The sequence below is a fragment of the Heterocephalus glaber genome, unplaced genomic scaffold (genome assembly GCF_053883595.1).
Source record: "Heterocephalus glaber isolate CG9 unplaced genomic scaffold, H.glaber_assembly_v1.0 deba00001442, whole genome shotgun sequence".
NCBI lineage: Eukaryota > Metazoa > Chordata > Mammalia > Rodentia > Bathyergidae > Heterocephalus > Heterocephalus glaber.
This window is the reverse complement of record NW_028258296.1, coordinates 43,170,767-43,190,204: the sequence shown is the minus strand read 5'-3', so window position 1 is coordinate 43,190,204 and position 19,438 is coordinate 43,170,767. Positions and strand designations below refer to the sequence as shown.

Below are 19,438 nucleotides of genomic sequence, written 5' to 3'. Positions count from 1 at the left end.
AAAACTCACAGACTTTTATTTTTTATAGATACATATTGCTTAAATGGTTTCAAGACTTCATGGTTGCTAAGGATTTATTACCTTGACCATTGATGATAAAGCCAAAGATCTCTTCTGAAATGGCTTGTTATGTTGCCTAGATTTATCTCTGGTATAAGGCATATATAACAATCACTGGGTTACAGAATCCTTTTGGCTCATTTGCTCAGCAATTCATATTATGAATTCTGTATAACTTTCAAATTTTGATAAAGTTCATTAATATTCTGCTAAAATGTATTTGTCTAAATTAAGTTCAGTTGTGCAATCTTCTCCCAAAGCCATTGGGAACTCTGTGAAGGAATTTCTTTTCCTAATAGGTTTGTCTTCACGGATTTCAATAAATCTAATATGCACTAACTGAAGCCTAGAGTCCAGTTTGCCTCTAGTTACAATGTCTAAGCTTAAACAGAGCATCATAAAATGATTGGTCATTTTCAACTATGACTATAAAATAATACTATAGTAGTAGTTCACTTGACCAGGGAAATTTTATACTTATGTGAAGTTTTATTTACATGATTTTTATTTTATTTGGGGGATAACAACAATACAATCCTATGTCCATTGTATTGATAGTAAAATGGAAGAGAGGAAAGGATTGCTACCAAAGCATAGCACAGCTCTTTACTGTTATACTCCTGCCTATAAAATCTTTGAGGCAAAAATCTTTTTTTTAAAAAATTTTCTTGCAGTGCTGGGATCAAACCCAGGGCCTTAAGAGAACACTAGGCAAGTATTGTACCATTGAGCTACATTCCCAGTCTCCAAACAATTTCAGTAATAAAGTTGTAAAAATAATGTCATTTTAGAACTTTGATTTTCTCAAATTATATTTGTAGTCTAAATAATGTTTAGAATAAATTGCAGAAGTGACCATTTCAGATAATACCTCCTTGTTAGCTAATTTTATGAAGAATCTATTGCATGTTTTAAATGACAAGTCAGATTTATAAAAATGATCTATATCCAGTCAGTATAAGAGATGAGTTAAGGCACATTCTTATATATAGTTTTTAAAAAAATTGTTATTTATATATTTAAAACATGTATCATGTATAAAGTATAATGTAGATATAGTTTTGAGATACGGTATCTTTGAAGAATTACAATTTCTTAAAGATGTCATCATCAATTGGACATGGTTTTCTAGCATTATGAAATGGCTGTAACTGAAAGGGATTCACACTATCTGATAAAAGCTATCCTTTCATGATAACTTAGATCAACAAGAGAAAAATCGCTGAATCTATAAAAAAATAGGGCCGGGGATTTAGCTCAGTGGTTCCGGCGCCTGCCTTGCAGGTGCAAGGTCCCAAGTTCGATCCCCGGTACCAAAAACGAAACAAAACAAAACAAAAAAACAAGAAAAAGAAAAAAATAGAGTTGTAATTACTAGTTTTGTAGACTTATTATTATTGTCAATTTTAATTTCTTATGAACTGATACTGGATTATGTTTCATGTGAAGATTGTTTATAATCATCTATGTGCTCAAATTGTTTCATTATAAACCCTGAAGAATAAAGTTGATCCTAACTGTTAAATAATGCATGATTCTTTTCTAAAACAAAACAAGAAATGTAAGCTTATCTATTTTTAATTGAAGCAATGTGTGATCCGTTTTCCACTTCACAGGGAATTGACATAGGGGATAGTTTAACTATCCCGGATGAATTCACGGAAGATGAGAAAAAGTCTGGACAGTGGTGGAGGCAGCTTTTGGCGGGAGGTATTGCTGGTGCCGTCTCACGAACAAGCACCGCTCCTTTGGATCGCCTGAAAGTCATGATGCAGGTGAGCCTTATGGTGTGTGTCTGGGTTTGACTTAAATATTCTAAAATACTGAGTAATGAGGTTCACTAAAAAAAAGTTTTAAAATTTCTCAGTAATAGTCTTTCATGTATGTTTTTTAAAATTTCTGTTTTATTGCCATTAAGTGTTCAGTTGAACCTTCAATTGTTGGTACATATATGTAATAAATTTTAAACTTTGGCATTCTACTTTTTTTTTCCTGGTACTGGGTATTGAACCCAGAGCCTCTGCACCAAGCTACTCCTCCAGCCCTTTCTTTTATTTTTTGTTTTGAGATAGGGTCTCACTACTTTGCCCTGGTTGCCCCTCAACTTACTATCCTTCGGCCTCAGCCTCTGTATCAGTTAGGGTTTGTTGGAGGATATATATATATATATATTTATATTTATATATAATATATAGTATATGTATGTATATACATGGATGGATTTACAAGGCAGGCTTACAATGGCTGCCTGCGGAGTCAGGTGGAAGAATGCAAAAAGGCCGTCTGTGCGCTGGAGAGCTGGAGTATCCAGTCAAAAGTCCTGGAGCTCACTGCAGAGTCTGGCACCAGTCTGTATTGGGAAGCTGAAGGGTCTGCATTGGAAGGTTGAAGAGTCTGTGCTGGAAGCCTGAAGGAACTGGAGATGGACATCCAAAGGCAATGTGAAGATTGTGAAGCCTGGAGCTCCTCTGAAGAAGCAAAAGAAGGGCAGACTTCCTTCTTCTTTCCCTTTTATTCCATCCAAGCCACGAGCCTATTGGTTGGTGCCACCCACACCCAGGGTGGGTCTTCCCTCTTCAATAAGTTATTATCCAGACACACCCAGAACTGTGCTCCCTAATCCACTAGTTCTTTGTTCTTCAAGTTGATACCACAGTTAACTATCACAGCTTCTCAGAGTACTGGAATTACAGGTGTGCACCACCATGTCCTATTTTATTGAAATATTTCATAAAAGGAAATCTTTGGTCATTATTGCATTTTCTTTCCTTTTCATGTAGTTTCTCAGAAGTGGGGAATTTCTGAAATCTAGAATCTTGGGGTAAGGATGAAATTTTAAGTTATTCTAAAAGTGAGGTTAGCAGTAAGAAGACCTAGATTTATAGACTGACTTTGCTACTTACCTGCAGTGTATCCTTGGGCTAGCCAGAGTGGAAAGAAGGAGGGACAGGAAAATAGTATTTATTTGGTGTACGTAAAGGTAACTCATTTAATCCTTATAGTAGCTCAGTGAAATTGGTATTTTATCCTTCCTTTATCTACAGGGAGCTTGAGGCTCTGAGAATTAAATATTTTCCTTTATAAGAACCAAGATGAGGAACAGAGTATCTTTACCCCCAAAGCTTATAGTTCTTGAGGTCTCATTTTTCTTCGTTCTGAAATGGGAGTAAGAATACTAGACAAGAATGGCTGTAAGAATTAAACATTTAAAGTGTGTGAAAATGCCTGATATACTGGAATAACCCGTAGAACATAACTGTTGCTTTGAAATATTTTTGAAAATTGCATTTGTTAAACCTAGGTTAACACCTTTCATATTTGTTCATAGATCTGTTTACAGAACAATTTCTGACAATATTTTAAACTCTGTACCCAAATCCCACAATTTATGTAGGGACAAAGAGAGTGGTTTAAAAACTACTGGGCAGTCTGACAGTAAACACAGAGTACTGCATATGATATAGGAAAGCTCACCTGAGTCTCTGAGGTGAAGTGTTTTTACTGGGGCTTGATCACAAACTGGCCTCGTGATTGACCTTCAGTCTTCAACCCTTTCCATCTTTAAAAAAAAACTAGTGGTAGTCACTCATTTTTGTATACACAGAAGAATAGTTGATTTCTTGAATTATGTTTGGTTTATTAATTAGTTTTCACATATAGTCAATTAGAATTTCTAATGTATTTAAATGACAACCACATCTGCAGGATAAACCAAGTACTTGATCAGTACTCACTGGTTAGCCTGTTGGCACACGTTGTGGTGAGTTTATTGCCTGGAGAGAACTTGAGATATACCACAGAAGGCACAGTTTTTTTTTTTTGGTGTCAGGCTTTGTGTGTTCCAGTGTCTATGGCTGCGGTATACATAATGCCCAAATCATTTTCAGACCTAGTTATAGTTCATACTTGTACTACTTCTTGGGGCACAGAATAATATGTTACCTTCAGCATACTTTTTTATTTTTCTTGTTTCAGTTGGTATTCCTTAGCCTAACTACAGTGTGGTTCGTGTTTTCTTATGACTATTGGTTATAATTATTTTAATTTTGATCAAGCCTTCCCTGACTGCTTTCCCATGCTGACGATACTATCCTTAGTTTTTTTATTTATTTATTTATTTATTTATTTATTTATTTATTTATTTTTGGTACCGGGGATCAAACTCAGGTCCTGTCGCTTGCAGGGCAGGCGGCAGAACCACTGAGCTAAATCCCCAGCCCTATTCTTAGTTTTAGAAGCTGACACAGACTTCTGTCTCAAAAAGAAAGAAAAAAGGTACCAATAATTCCTCCCATCATTATATATTTTCTCAAACTTCTGTATTTTATTTTTAAGTGTATATTTTGGCAGTTATAAGCAATATTGAAAAGCAATTGTATGGTTATTTGAGAAATAATATCAGTAATAATGCCAGCAGTAGTTTATATAGTTTTTGCTTTTATTTTTAGGTTCATGGTTCAAAATCAATGAACATATTTGGTGGCTTTCGGCAGATGGTAAAAGAAGGAGGTATCCGTTCCCTTTGGAGAGGAAATGGCACAAATGTCATTAAAATTGCTCCTGAGACAGCTGTTAAGTTCTGGGCATATGAACAGGTAATTATTATCACCTGTGTAAATTATTAACAAAGAGGAGTTAGTAAACTGATTCAGTAAAGATTAGCACACAATGCTTTTGGGATTCTTGTTTTAGTACATGATAATTTTTCACATATTCTCCATGAGGAATTTCTCATAGATGATAATATTAGATAAACTCAGCAGTTCCTTATGGCTGAATTCTGGGATTCTCAACTTTATAATATTATTTGTAAAGACAAACTTCTGTGTTTTCTGAGGAGCTCTTAAAGGAAAGGTAAGATTTTAGCCTATTTATTTTGGATTCTTAGTAAAAGCTGGGCACTAACGTAAGTTTTACAAAAGTGTTCTAATCTAATCTCTGGAAAGAAAACTTTTGAGATGAAGACCTTTGTATAATTTGACATTGCTATAAGTGGCGCTGAAGGCTCCATAAAGGCAGGTGCTTGGCTTCTCCATGCCCTCTAGCAAGGAGGCAGAGCCCTGTGTGGGATACTGCTCAGTGTTTGTTGAATGGGTCAGTGAAAATGAATGCATCTTTCTCTGAATCAGCTTCTCTGTTGACTCCCACTTACTTAGACTGTTGAAGATATTGTTTCAGCCCAACTTGTTGGTAAGAGGAGATACCTCCTACAGTGGTTAAGTTTTAGAACTTGGTTTCTTTTAATGGTCATTAGCAGAACTGTTTAGTTGAACATCTGCAAGGTCATTTTTCTGTTATTCATTTCATCGTTGTTTACCATGGACTATACAGGTCTTGAAATTTAACTCGACCCCATATTTTTTGTTTTATTTTGAATAGACTTGAGATTATTCTGGAGTATATTTTGTTCCTGAACAACAGAACACTCTTGGGGAGATTTCTAAATCTAGTGGTGTCCCTTTCCTTTCTTAGGAAGTAGAGAATCAAAGAAGAAAAGTGAAGAATATCCATCCTCTGGGACTTTACTTAGAACCACTGATGAGACTTTTAGGGACATTTTAGAACTAATTTGGTATTGTCGTAGTTAGCTTGGGCTGCCATAACAAAATACTACCGATTGTGTGGTTTAAACAGTAGAAATGTATTTCTCATATTATGCAAGTTGGGAAGTCCAAGATAAAGGAACCAACCAATTTGGTTTCTTTTTTTTTTTTCCAATTTGGTTTCTAATGAGAACTCCTTGCTGTGTGCTTCGATGATCTTTCCTTGGTACATGTGTGAGAGGAGACTCTGGTGTCTCTTCTTGTAGCGGTGATGATCCTACCATGAGGCCGCCACTCTTTTTAACTCTAATTGCCTCTGAAGGCCCCATCTCCTAATACTACACATTGGGGTTCAGCATATGAATTTTGAAGTGAGACAGTTTAGTCCATACCAGGTATTAATGTGCATTTCAAAACTTATTCGTACAGTACAAGAAGTTGCTTACTGAGGAAGGACAAAAGATAGGAACCTTTGAGAGATTTATTTCTGGTTCCATGGCTGGAGCAACTGCACAGACTTTTATTTATCCCATGGAGGTGAGTACCATTGTGAAGTCTGACTGCTTGTTGGTGTTAGTATTGGCTATCTACTGTTGTGTAATAAGTTATCCCAAAACAAACAGTTTAAAACAACAGGCATTTATTATTTCACTGATTCTATGGACTGGGAATCTGGGGGCAGCTTGCCTGGGTTCCTCTGGCTCTAGGTTTTTCATAGCTTACTGTCAAGGTGTCAGCCAGGGCTGTGGTCACCTTAGTCTTGGTGGGGGTAGGTCCATTTCCAACCTCACTCATGTAGCCATTGCCTGGGCTCACTGGCTGTTGGCTGGAAGTATTGGTTCATTGTTACATAGCCTTTCTACAGGCTTCACAACATGGTATCTGGTTTTCCAGAGAGAATGCTTGCAAGAGGAAGCATAGGCACTCAAGATGGAAACTGCTGTCTCTTGTCATTTCTTTTTTTTTTCTTGTCCCTTCCTTCCTTTCTCCCTCCCTTCTCCCTTGTTCCCCTCCCCATTTGAACATTTTCTTCCCATTTCCCAATATCTACAAATCTATTATACATTTTAATACTTATTTCTTGTCACTTGTGCTGTATCCCACTGGTCACATAGACCAACCCTGGTAGAGTAGAAGGGGACCAGACACAGTTGTGAATAATTGGAGACAAGGCTTGTGTTGGGGCTGGCTTAGAGGCTGGCTGCTGTAGTATTGATCAGAATTATAACTCAGTTCCTTTCCAAAGAGTTTATGTACTAGGAATTTAATAATAGAACCTCAGGATTTGATTATAGGATGGTAATCCTAACTGGACACGCTTCCATAGCACAAGAGTTGGCAGACCATAGACCTGTGGACAGTTTAGAACAGCCTCCAGCTAAGAATGGTTTTTACTTTTTTTTTTGGTACCAGGGATTGAACTCGGGTCCTTGCAGGTTTTTACATTTTTAAGAGGTAGATAAAATCAAAGCAAAAGAAAAACAATGAATATGCAATAGACAACTGGTATTGGAATATTTTAGACTTTGTAGGCCTAAAATATTCACTATATCTGGCCTTTACAGAACATATTTGCCAACTTCTATTTTACAGCAAAAATAATATTATAGGTGTGAATATCTTTATTGATATAGCAAAGGCTTTTTGATAACTGATAAGACCTAAGCAAGATATCTTTTATTTTCACTGCTTTGTGTATGCATGTCAATATAGATCATTCATATTATTCCACACACCCCTCAAAAAAGTGTCCTAATTCAGTACCTGTTATTCCTCTTATATCCTCCAATTCAATTATATCATCACCCTCCTACCTCCCACATCCTATGCTTTTAGCTAGACACACTGGAGTTATCCTTCACATTAGCATTTCCCTCACCTTCCACACCAAGTGATTTTAATATGATATCAATAGATTATCTTTTCTCCATTTCCTCCTGTCACTGCTCTCATACAGATCCTCTTTGCAGTAAGTGGGTTTTCCTGGTTCTGGCCTTAGTCCCTTGATAGGAGTCATAAACAACAGATAACATCAAATAGTCATTTGAGCAACAATACATGCTAGGTATTTTTTCTCAATAAATTGCTTCTTTTGAATTTTATGATGCTAGAGTTAATACGAACCATAATATTTTGTGAAATTCTTTCATATCTAGGTTTTGAAAACCAGACTTGCTGTAGGCAAAACTGGCCAATATTCTGGAATGTATGATTGTGGCAAGAAGATTTTGAAACATGAAGGCTTAGGAGCTTTTTACAAGGGTTATGTTCCCAATTTATTAGGCATCATACCTTATGCGGGCATAGATCTTGCTGTGTATGAGGTGAGTTTATAGCATTGTTTTGAATCTACAAATGTAGTTATATAGCTAGTATTGCTAGAATTTGACTTTATATAAGAAATAGACAGAAAAAATAGTTTGTGACCAGACTGTGCAAGGATTTTTTAAAAAAATATTTCTATTCAAGTGCCTTGAATGTGAGATCCCATGTGCATGGAATTACATTTGTACTAGATTTCCTTGTGAATTATTTTAGTTAATGAAGAAAGTAGACTCAAATTCAGACAGTTTTTCAGGTTAGAAGATGGTATGATGGATGGAGGGGATAAGCAAAATGTTATATTTACTTTGATTTGTTAAAATATGACATTGACAAAGCCAACTCACTAGTGGAATTGATCCCTTGTAGTGAAGAGACAAAACTCGGAATACAAACCTTGGATCAACCTTATCACTTAAATCATTTCATAATTTATGAATCTGACAATCATTTATTGAGTAGACACCACGTGCAATCCACTGAGTTGGATGGTACTAGGTTTCAGTGCCTGCCTGTAAGAAACTGAAGGTCTGGTGGAGAGATAGACAAGATAACTAAGGCACAGTGTGGTTAGCTGTGCTGTGATAGATGGAAACCAGGGCGTGTGTTAGCAGAGGATCTAATCTGTAGCTGAGTGGAGAGGTTGGGTAGGATGTATAATGAAACTGTATTAGAGAATTTGCTGCTGTTTTATTCACTGTTCTGTGTATATTGTATAGCTTCTACCCCTCCTTTCCTCTCTTGCTTCCTTCTCTTATGTATATATTTTTTTGTTGTAACAGGTTTTGATTCCCTTCTCATTTCCTTTTGTGCATGTTCTATAATATTAGTTTTGTGGTCGTTATTGCAATTACATAAAATATGTTAGAGTTATAACAATCTACTGTAAACTGATTACAACTTAACTTCAATTGTATATAAAACTCCATTCCTGTCTTAGTTACTTTCTTTGTCACTTGGACAGAGTACCTGATACCTGCAGCTTATGGGAGGAAAAGTTCATCTTAGCTCACAGCTTATAGAGGTTTCAGTCTATAGTTGGCTGGCTCCAACACAGGACAGTGTGGCAGAGGAGAGCTGCTCTCAGGGCATAAAAGACTGGAAGCCAAGAGAGTGAAGGGAGGAACTGGGGAGGAGGATAAACCCTTCTGGGCCATGCCCCTAGGGACCTACCCCTCTTACCGGGCCCTACCTCCAACTAGCATATGAGCTATAATCCCCCATTATCCAGGCTCCTTCCCAAAATCCCCACCTGTGAGCACGTATGGCCTTTGGGGGACATCTAGATACAAACTATAACAATTCCTTCCTTTACAGCTCTGGCCTCTCCTCTACTTTGTTACTGATGACACAACTTCTTTTTGTATTGTGTATCCATGGACATTTTTTTTTTTTGGTACCGGGGATCAAACTCGGGACCTTGTGCTTGCAAAGCAGGTGGCAGAACCACTAAGCTAAATTCCCAGCCCTATTGTGTATCCATTAACATCGATTTTCAGTTACTTTTAATGCTTTTATTTTCTAACTTCTATATCAGATTTCAAAGTTTATTTATATACCTACATTATAGTACCGTAGGATTTTATAGTTTTCCATATATTTACTTTTACCATTGAGTTTTATGCTTTTGTATAGTTTTGTTTGCTTCTTGCTGTACTTTTGTTTTATCTTGAAGGATTCCTTTTAAGTTTAGTGTAGGGTGATATATTCTCTTGGGTTTTATTATCTGGGAAGGTCTTAATTTTTTCTGGAGGACAGCTTTGCCAATGTAATATTCTTTGTTGATAGTTTTTCTGTTTTAGCACTCTGAGTATAATATCCTACTTATCTACTGCATGGTTTCTGGTGATAAAGGATCACAAAACTGAAAAATTTTAATGTTGCATAATTTTTCACATATTGGCATATGTTATTACACTTAAAAGTTTTATGTTTGAAGAATTGACATAGCCAGGTCTGGTAGCACACACCTGTAATCCTAGCTCTTTTCAAGGCTGAGGCAGAATTGCAAGTTCAAACCCAGCCTGGGAAACTTAGAACTTGTCTCAAAATGGGGGGTGGGAATGTGGCTCTGTGTGAAGGCCCTGGGTTCAGTCCTCAGTACTAAAAAATAAGTTAGATATATATTTAATACAACTTAACCCTGTTATTGCCTTCTAATGAAATGCAAGGATGTAGAGTAATGGGAAAGAATGTGACCGTGGATCAGCACACCTGATTTTGTTACAAAGCTCCATTGAGATGAAATTTCCTCATTTCTAAAATCAGAATAGATCCATGTTATGAGTTTTTTTAAAGACCAAATGAAATAATATGTGTCAAGTGAGATACAATTAGTGCTATAATTATTTTATTGATACCATAAGAATGCTCTTTATGTCACAATATTTGGTGTGCTATTGATTTTCATGTTTTTTTTAGCAGAAAATGAGTAACCAGTGCAAATCTCTCATGAAAGCAGCTATCAAGTTAATGGTTCATTATTTTTCTTCTTTCTCTGTTCCTTGGGCAGCTCTTGAAGTCACATTGGCTGGATAATTTTGCAAAGGACTCTGCCAACCCTGGCGTCATGGTGTTGCTGGGATGTGGTGCCTTGTCCAGCACCTGTGGCCAGCTGGCCAGCTACCCCTTGGCTTTGGTGAGGACCCGCATGCAAGCTCAAGGTGAGGTTTTGATTAAAGGATGGCACTGATGGAAGATCCGCAATCAATCGCGTGATTTTGAAACTTCAAGGTCTACTGAAACAGCTGAGTGTAGTTTTAAGATACAATTTCTCAGCCATTTTTTATTATTTCCTCTGCAAGGTTTCTTTTTAGAAATTCTTTTTCTAATATCTTCCTCTTTGTGAAACTCTAATGCCATAGATACTGAGTGTATATGTGTGAATTTTTTTTTTTTTGACTCTTGGTCATAATTCAATTTATTTATTTTTCCATTAAGTTTATTGGTACATTTTAGGTATAAAATAGTTACATTCATCATTGGGATCTTGTACCATTACACGAGTATCTTGGTTCTTATTTTTTTCCCCTTCCCCTGCCCTCCCTTCCCTATTTGCAGAGACTTTGTTTATGTGTGATTTATATATGAACAGAACTTTTCTTTTTTCTTTTTTATATTTTATTTTATTGGTACATTTTAGGTATATAATATAATGACATTCATCATTGGAAATTTGCTCCTTTACATAATCTCTCTTGGTTCTTATTTTTTCCCCATTCCCCTGCACTATGTTCAACCATCCCTTCCTATTTACAAAGACTTTGTTTCCATTTTTTCATTTTCTCATATTAATTCCATTCCCTTCTTTCCTTTCCCCTACCCCTCCCACTTCCCCTTCCCCTTTGCCCCTTTTCTTCCTATTTCGCATTATCTGTTACACCTTTTAGTCCTTATTTACACTTTCAGTTTCTCACACTAGAGAAACTATTCAGTATTTATACATGTGTGTCCTATGTATTTCACTTAAGAATATTGCCTTGGGCCGGGGATTTAGCTCAGTGGTTCTGGCGCCTGCATCACAAGCGCAAGGTCCCAAGTTCGATCCCTGGTACCAAAAAAAAAAAAAAAAGAGCATCGCTTCAATGTGCATCCATTTAGCTATAAATGTCTCTAAGTTCTCGTTTTTTATGGCTGAATACTACCTCATTTTATTAAAAAAACCCACATTTTCTTTATCAAGTCTCCAGTTGATGGGCATTTGGACTGTTTCCAATTTTTAGCTATTACAAACTGTGCTGCTGTAAACATGGGTGCACATATATCACTGTGGTATGATTCTTTTAATTCTTTGGGGAAGATCCCTAGCAGGGGAATAGCTGGATCAAATGGGACTTCCAGTCCTAGTTCTTTGAGGCATCTCCATACTGATTTCCACAGTGGTTGCACCAGTCTACACTACCACAAGCAGTGGAGCAGGGTTCCTCTTTCCCCACAGCCCCGCCAGCATTTGTTATTGGTTGGTTTCATGATAGCAGCCACTCTTTCTGGAGTGAGGTGGAATCTCAGCGTTGTTTTCATTTTGGACTGTGTTGAATGCATGTTTTAAGAGTATAAGCTTTGGTATGTAGATGAATTTGAGTTCAGATCCTTGCCCCAAATCTCTTTGAGGTTTTCAAGTTTCTTCTGTGAGTGGAAGTGAAAAGAATTAGCATCAAGGATGGTGTAGCACCTGGTACTTGTTATGTTCTTGGTAAACAGTAGCTAGAATTGTTTGTTACTGGTGCTGCTTGTACCCCTTTTGACCCATGATTCCTGCTCACTGACACTGTTCCCTTCACTGGCTTGGATTACATCCTGATTCTTTTGCCAGCTCATTGATTATTCTCTTTTTACTGTTTTTTGGGTTTTAGTTCTGTACCCATCCTATAAAGTATGCATTTTATACCTTTCTTTTTCTTTTTCCTTTTCTCCAGGCAGTCTCACATACTGTCGATTCTTTAAATAATAGACCTTGGGCATCTATTGCTCCATCCTTAACCTCTCTTCCAAATTCAACAATCTCTCTTTGGACCAAGAAGTCAGTCATTAATTGATAAGTACTTGAACCTTTACTGGGTGCTAGACACTGCCAGACATTAGAGTTAGAGCGCTCAACAAGGAGATGTGGTTGCTGTTCTCTAGAGCTGAGAATACCTACATCCAGCAAGTAAACAACCCATTAAACCACCTGCCCTTTGTTAGGGGAGTGCAGAGCAAGAGCTCTAACCTGACACCAGCTCCAGAGTTTGCTGGGCCCAGGTGGGGGCAGTGAAGGATTCCATTCTGAGGAAAAGCACATGTGAGGCACTGAACAGGAGCAAAGATGGCACTTTGGAGAAGCTGAGAGTTGATCATAAGGCTGCAGAGGAAAATGCAAAGTAGTGAACTAAATGTTTTGTGTGTATTCTCTCATGTAACCAGCATAACTATTTTGGGGTCATGATGCTAGTATTGTCTCCACTTTGTAGACAAATAACTAGGGGGAGGAGAAATTAAGGAATTTAGTGGAGATAGAATTCAAACCCAGGCAGTCTGATTCAAACTGTTGCCTAGCGGAGCCTTCCCACTCCTGCCAGCTCCAGTCCAGGTCTTTGCATGGCTGCCACATTTGCCATTTCTGAAGTCAAGGTTTGACCATTTTGTACCTATTCTACCATCTTTGTAACTCTTTAGTGTTTCAGAGTAAATTCCGAAGTTCTTGGTGGGAATTCTAAAGCCTTTAGTAATCTGGCCTCACCTTATTTTTTGCTTCTTCTATACTTCTTCACTCTACTTTCCCCATGTCCAGCTGCTTGGCACTGCTCTGTCTGCACATCTTGGCTCTGTGCACTAACAGCCACGTCTGACAGTCAGCTGGCTCCTAGCCTTGTTTGTTCCTGCCCTTTGTCTTTGTTGTGCTAGTAACACAGACTTTCATTTCTCCTTTCCTTGCCTGTTAAGATAATTTTCAAGGCTAAGATTCTTTATACTTTTCCTAAACTTTCCAAACCTTCCCCTTACTTCTCCTACTTTGCAAAATTTAACTATTCTCTCTTCACTGCTTGTTGAATGAGGGAGGAAGAGCTGGCAGAGTGGTGATAGAAAGTATATGGTTTTACAGTCAATAGATCATAGGTTCTCGGCTCTACCATTTGCTAGCTACATGTTTTAGGACATATTTCTCCATCTTTCTAAGCCTTTAATTTCCAATTTATAAAATGGCTGTATTTACCTTGTAGAGTTAGCATGGAAAGTAACCCAGAATCTAGCACACAGTAATTATTCAATAAAGTACTGTTACAGTATTACCATCATTTTTATAGTCAAGGCACTCACCATTAGTTGCTATATAAAGAGAATTATATAAAAATATATTTTCTTAGCCTGTTGAAATAATTTCATCCTTTCATAGTATTCTAGATATCATTATGAATCCTGATTATTTATTGTAATAATAATGAAATGTGCCTTAATAATAAATCAGCTTTTTTTTTTTTAAATTTTCTAGCCATGGTAGAAGGAGCTCCACAGCTTAACATGGTTGGCCTCTTCCGAAGAATAATTTCCAAAGAAGGAATACCAGGGCTTTACAGAGGCATCACCCCCAACTTCATGAAGGTGCTCCCTGCTGTAGGAATCAGTTACGTGGTATATGAAAATATGAAGCAAACTTTAGGAGTGACTCAGAAATGACACTGAAGTTTTTGCTTCAGAATGACTATTGAAACTTTCAACAGTCTCTTGAATGACTCCTCCTAGAATTGCAACATGTTTATGGCAAAAGAAACTGTATTTTTTTTCCACAAAATGGAAGAGCATATCATCAGTCACTTCAACTATTTGGGCTCAATTTTATGTATAAAAAAATCATGGTTTAAATAGGTTTTGAAAAAGCGACACAGTTGTACTTTATCTTTTCTGATTTGCCCTTCTGCAGATTTGTGCCCTGAATCCTCAATCTGAAAATGTGTTCCCTTGAACTAAATTTGCTTTGTGTGGAATAAAAAATAAGTAAAGGAATTGTTGTCTTTAAAAATGATCAGACAACATTGAGACATGTTTTATATATTTTGAATGCCTTTGTAGACTTAAAATTTTACTTACAGGGCCATTAATAGAAAATCACTGTACTTAAAATATACTGTACAGCAGCTAAATAAGTGTAGGGTTTATATCCTTATGTTTCTTCAAGTGGATTAGGAATGAACATAAGTGCCAGAATTTATAATGAAGGGCAATAAAGTAATTTATTTCAGTGGACACTTTTCTATCTTACTTGCATTATTATTTCGTTCCCAGGATTATACACTGATTGTCATATTTACTGTTAAATTATCAACACAGGATAGCTTATTTGAAAGATTCTGTTTGTTCTATTTTTGCTTTGAAAAGCAGTAGGGAACAAAACCCTTTTACTTGCATCAGTTTTTGAAGAGCATCCCTCTGTTTGTCCTTTGTTTCCTACTATTTGAATCCAATTGTTTTAATCAGGAAGGCTTTTTGGAACCATTCTTAGTAATCTTTTTAATGACCTGAAGTGGTTTGAGCATGAGTAAATGTTACACACTCATTGTACTACTGCTGAAGTTTTTTGAATCTGCTATTTTCAATTGGGTAGCACAAAGCTAAGAGAACAGTGCATATTGATAGTAGTATGTGCTAATCTTATACATTAGGCACTCAGAGTTAAATGAAAGGCCTGATTTGTAAACATATCCATCCATATTTTTACTTGCCTCAAATTTTAGGAACATGTTAGAAAATTATTCTTTTTTTTTTTTTCTGCTACCGGGGATCGAACTCAGGACTTTGCGCTTGCGAGGCAGGCGGCGGAACCACTGAGCTAAATCCCCGGACCATGTTAGAAAATTATAATATTGGTAGCCTTTTAAAATTTTACTAAAGCCATTTTTGTAGTCCACCAGCTTTCCTAATTTGTGATTAGAATTTAGAAAATATTTATTAGTTGAGAGTATTCTTAACACTCTTTAATATCATTTAGTTTCTAATACTATCTGGTATAAATTGCAACATTTTCATGAAAATCTAGTGACATAATGGGCATTTACTTTATTTGAACCTACCTTTTCTATTTTGGGAACCAAAGAGAAAAATGGACTTGTGTTTGCAAAACATACTCTAAAATATAGTTTCACTTATATTATTGATGCATCATAAAAGTCTCAATATTTTTTACATATGATAATCACAGGACTCTACAGGGTTATTTGCACTTTTGAGTAATACATAAAACATTAAGGTACATTATTAGCTCTTTTTTAACTCAAAAATATAAAAATGAACTGTCACCATTTATGAAATTTCTGCTGGTGAAAAATGTGAAAATATTCATAGTTCATTATGAATTTAAGTTGTTCCTTGTTGAACATTTGTAGTGTATGAATGTGATTTATCTGTGCTTCTTGTATCTTTTTAAAAAATGATCTTATATCTTTTAGAAAAATGCCTTGAGTTGAAGATTGCTTGTTTCTGGCGTTTCTGCATATCTACTTTCTATTTTATATTAAAAATATGTTTATTTTTAATGTGTCTTGTTTGCTGATTTTTAAAACAATTTATAAGTAAAGCAAAAATTATATCATGCAGCTTGTATTGTTGCAGTGGTTTGAATAATGCTCTTCACATTTGGCTCCCTACAGTCTTTCTAAATATTTCAGCCTTTCTTGAGCTGCCACAGCGGTTGTTGTTTATATCATACATTTTGGCATAAGGTGTGCCATTTGGTGTTGTGCCAGTAACCTGAGGCCTTGGCCCCTCTAGTCACCCAGTTATGGTCTTCATCAGTCACTGGCAAGGGGCCCTTGGTTTCAGCCAGCACGGGCCCTGGTTCCAGCAGCTGCAGCATGCTCGGAATGGGAGTGGATGGGGAAAGGTGCCTGGAGTTCGGCCTTTCCATTCTGGAAGAGTGAGGCATTGAATGGGACTTACTGACTTCCCCAATCTCTGGGCTCATCCCGGTTCCTTTTTGACCTTAAGTGCACCCCTCTGCACTTCACTGTAGGAATCCTAGCATCTGTTCTGCAGACAACTTATGTGTTTCAAAAGACAGAAGAGGCTTTAACTGAAAGTGAATTCTATTTTCTGCTCTTCAAAATCATGAAGGGAAAGAAATGCTTAAGGCTTTACTGACATGAGACAAAAGGAAAAGTGATAAGGGGAATAAACGCAGATTAGTATTTCACGAGGTTGTCTTCGTATAGGCTCTCAAACTGCCTTGCATCTTGGAAGGAAGCATCATGTGCCATAGGCAGTGGGTTCTGCACATGGAAGGCATTGTTTGGTTCATTTTGACCTAAACAGCAGATCATTCTACCCACTGACTCCAAATTTCCAAACCACTGATACGTGGTAATGTGGCTTCATGGCCAGACAGTTCAATAAACGTTGTCCAGGTTGAAAAGTAAACTGTATAACTGAGGGTTGAGAGTTTTCAAGATCATGGGGAGGAGATGGACCATGTAGGAGAAGGGAAAGTTAGCTGTAATATGGAAAAGAATGATAATTCAAACTATCCAAATTCTGAATCTTAGCTGGTTTGATGATTTGTCCTTTATAGAATGCTTCCCCCTCCTTTTTTTTTCATCCCATTCTTGAATTCTTGTTCCAGGTGCTGTTTCTGAGAGAACCCAAACTATGGCTGTCCACCACAGAGAGATCTGGAACTAGCAAAAGAAACATTTCATTTATAGAGCAGCTAACAGCTACAAGTAGAAAGCAAGACTAGAGGTGGGGAGGAGAGGAACAAAGTACTATGCCTTCAAATATATGCTGTACATGTTACTTCAGTATAAATTTAAACAATTATTTAAGACCTAACACAAATTGGAATAATGCAACAAATGAAGTCAGAAAGAGAGCACAAACAGAGTTGAGTGGCCTGGGCTCTAGTTCCCACCACTTAACTTTACCCGAGTACGTCAGTCATGTTCAAGACACCACAAACTAAGGCGGATGATTGCATGGATCTGGACAGATGTAAACTATTCTCTGTACAGAAATTTAAAGAACACTTTATGTACTTAATCATTGTGATAGAAGTTGAGTATACTTCCCACCTTGTACTTTTGCTGTTGTAAAAGAAAATGTACTCAGAATATATTGATGATCATTGTAGGAATGAGAAGGGATTTGTTAGATAGAACACTGAGCACTTTATGCAACGCTACTTTATGAAGATACACCTTTCATAGAGCACTACTGCATAATCTTCATTGATAGAAGGGGAACATTTGTGTCTTGGCTGTAATGTAGGTGGTTGCTGAATATTTTCTGGTCATCCACCCTGACTTCAGTGGAAGCTATGGCTCATGACTAAAAATTCTCTGGTTACAGGTATACATTTCAAAATTGTATTTTTAGATGGAACCCAGGAACTGCATATATTTATGGGCTGTCATTTGATGTTTCCTAGGTGTATAGAAGCCCTCCATGCCCATGAGGCCCTGGCGTCACGCTACAGGTAACTGTCAGTGACTCATTCGAACACTAGGTGGCAGACTTCTCTCAGCTAGTTATGCGGACTTCAGTTAACCTGGACGAGGGCCTTAAAGCTTTGCAGCTTTGCAGCTTTGCTTTCTCCCTTTGCCTTGACCTGGAAAATCACTGGGCTTCCTTTTAGGCCAAATTTAGATTTCCTGTACAGACCATCGTTACCTTGTTTAGAGGAGTGAAATTCGGGAGAATGTTGACCAAGAAGGACCTTTTGTGCAGCGCTGAAGAGAAGGGCTTGTTACTGTTTTAGCTGTTTTTCAAATATAGAAAAATTCCATATTTTACAAGTCAAATTAGAAAGAACAAGTATTACTGTTCATGCAGAATCACAGGTAAATGTTCAGAAATGAAAAATTGTAACTGTAGAACATTTTAGGGTACTTATTTTCATACTGTGATGAATGTATTTTCATTTGCTTAAAATTTATGCTTGTGGTGCAAAGGTGGTGAAATAAGAGAAAAATTAAAATAAACAAGTAATAAAATGCACCACAAAGTTTAGTTTTCTCTGTTCCCTTTTAGGGATTTTTTTCCCCTTTTGTACAAGAGTTATTTTTGTTGATTTGTTGGTGCTCTGGTTGACATGTTTTGAAAGAAGTAAAATTTGGGTTTCAGATTAACAGAAGTTTGCTTGGTTCAATCTGGAATAATAAGCATCAGACGAAGAATTTAAAAGGAAAATCAGGTAATTCAGTCTGTATTTTTTATTAATCTGGAATATCCTTTAGGTCCAAGAAACAAGTAGAATATAAATTTCAGTAAGGGAAAAATAGAAATTAGGATGTGGAAGAGAATGTTGGGTTCTGAAGTCATGTGGACGACCCCCATTTGATCCAACAGCTGTCAGGTCCCAATGGTGGAAACTAAAGAGGTACCACCTCCTTTACCGCTTCTCATTTCCTCCTTCCTCTCACCCACCACGCACTGTTTTCAGCCATCATTTTTTACTTCCCAAGTGTCTCTTTCCCCTGGTCTGATAACTGACCAGTAAAACACTGCCAAGTGGTCACTTCCATAAAAATGCCAGAGTCTGAATACCTTTGGGAAAAAATGCTAGGAAATAAAAAAAGAAATCCAAGGTGATAAAACTGGCCTTGTTAAGCTGTTAAACTCTGTCAACCCTGCCAGAAATTGAAATGTTTTCTGTTTCATTTCTTTTCAGTTCATTTCCTCCAAATTCTCAGAGAAAATTCTGTGCTTAAGAAAGAAACACAGAAAAGAGCTAGAGCTGGGATCTAGTAATTTTTTTTGCCCATTTTTAGGTACTGGTAAAATATTCTTACTAAATGATCACTATATAAAACTAATAAAAAGATTTTTAAAATTAAAACAAGAAATCAAAGATTATAAAAGATCAAAAGGATAAAGTTCTTTCAAAGACACCAGGGTGCATTTATTTAGCTTCCCAGTTTTAATTATATTTATTTTAATATTTGGGACATTGTTTTCAGTATGTGACACCAAAATGTATTTTGTATTTAAAAACTAATACTAATGATTTTCACTATGTCTTTTTTTTTAAAGCTCTAACACAGTGCCTC

At 36.7% G+C, this 19,438-nt stretch overlaps 1 protein-coding gene across 2 annotated transcripts in view; it reads left to right on the top strand.

Moving 5' to 3' along the window:
- Slc25a24 (solute carrier family 25 member 24) overlaps positions 1 to 15,931 on the top strand; it is a 38,174-nt gene extending 22,243 nt beyond the window's left edge. For both annotated transcript variants that reach the window (XM_004853592.3, XM_021265582.2), the window contains exons 5-10: positions 1,677 to 1,835; positions 4,509 to 4,655; positions 6,033 to 6,140; positions 7,760 to 7,927; positions 10,438 to 10,588; positions 13,894 to 15,931. In XM_004853592.3, coding sequence (XP_004853649.1) covers positions 1,677 to 1,835; positions 4,509 to 4,655; positions 6,033 to 6,140; positions 7,760 to 7,927; positions 10,438 to 10,588; positions 13,894 to 14,078 — 918 coding nt within the window. In that variant the 3' untranslated portion in view covers positions 14,079 to 15,931. The remainder of the gene's footprint in view (positions 1 to 1,676; positions 1,836 to 4,508; positions 4,656 to 6,032; positions 6,141 to 7,759; positions 7,928 to 10,437; positions 10,589 to 13,893) is intronic.
- Positions 15,932 to 19,438: the final 3,507 nt, after the last annotated feature.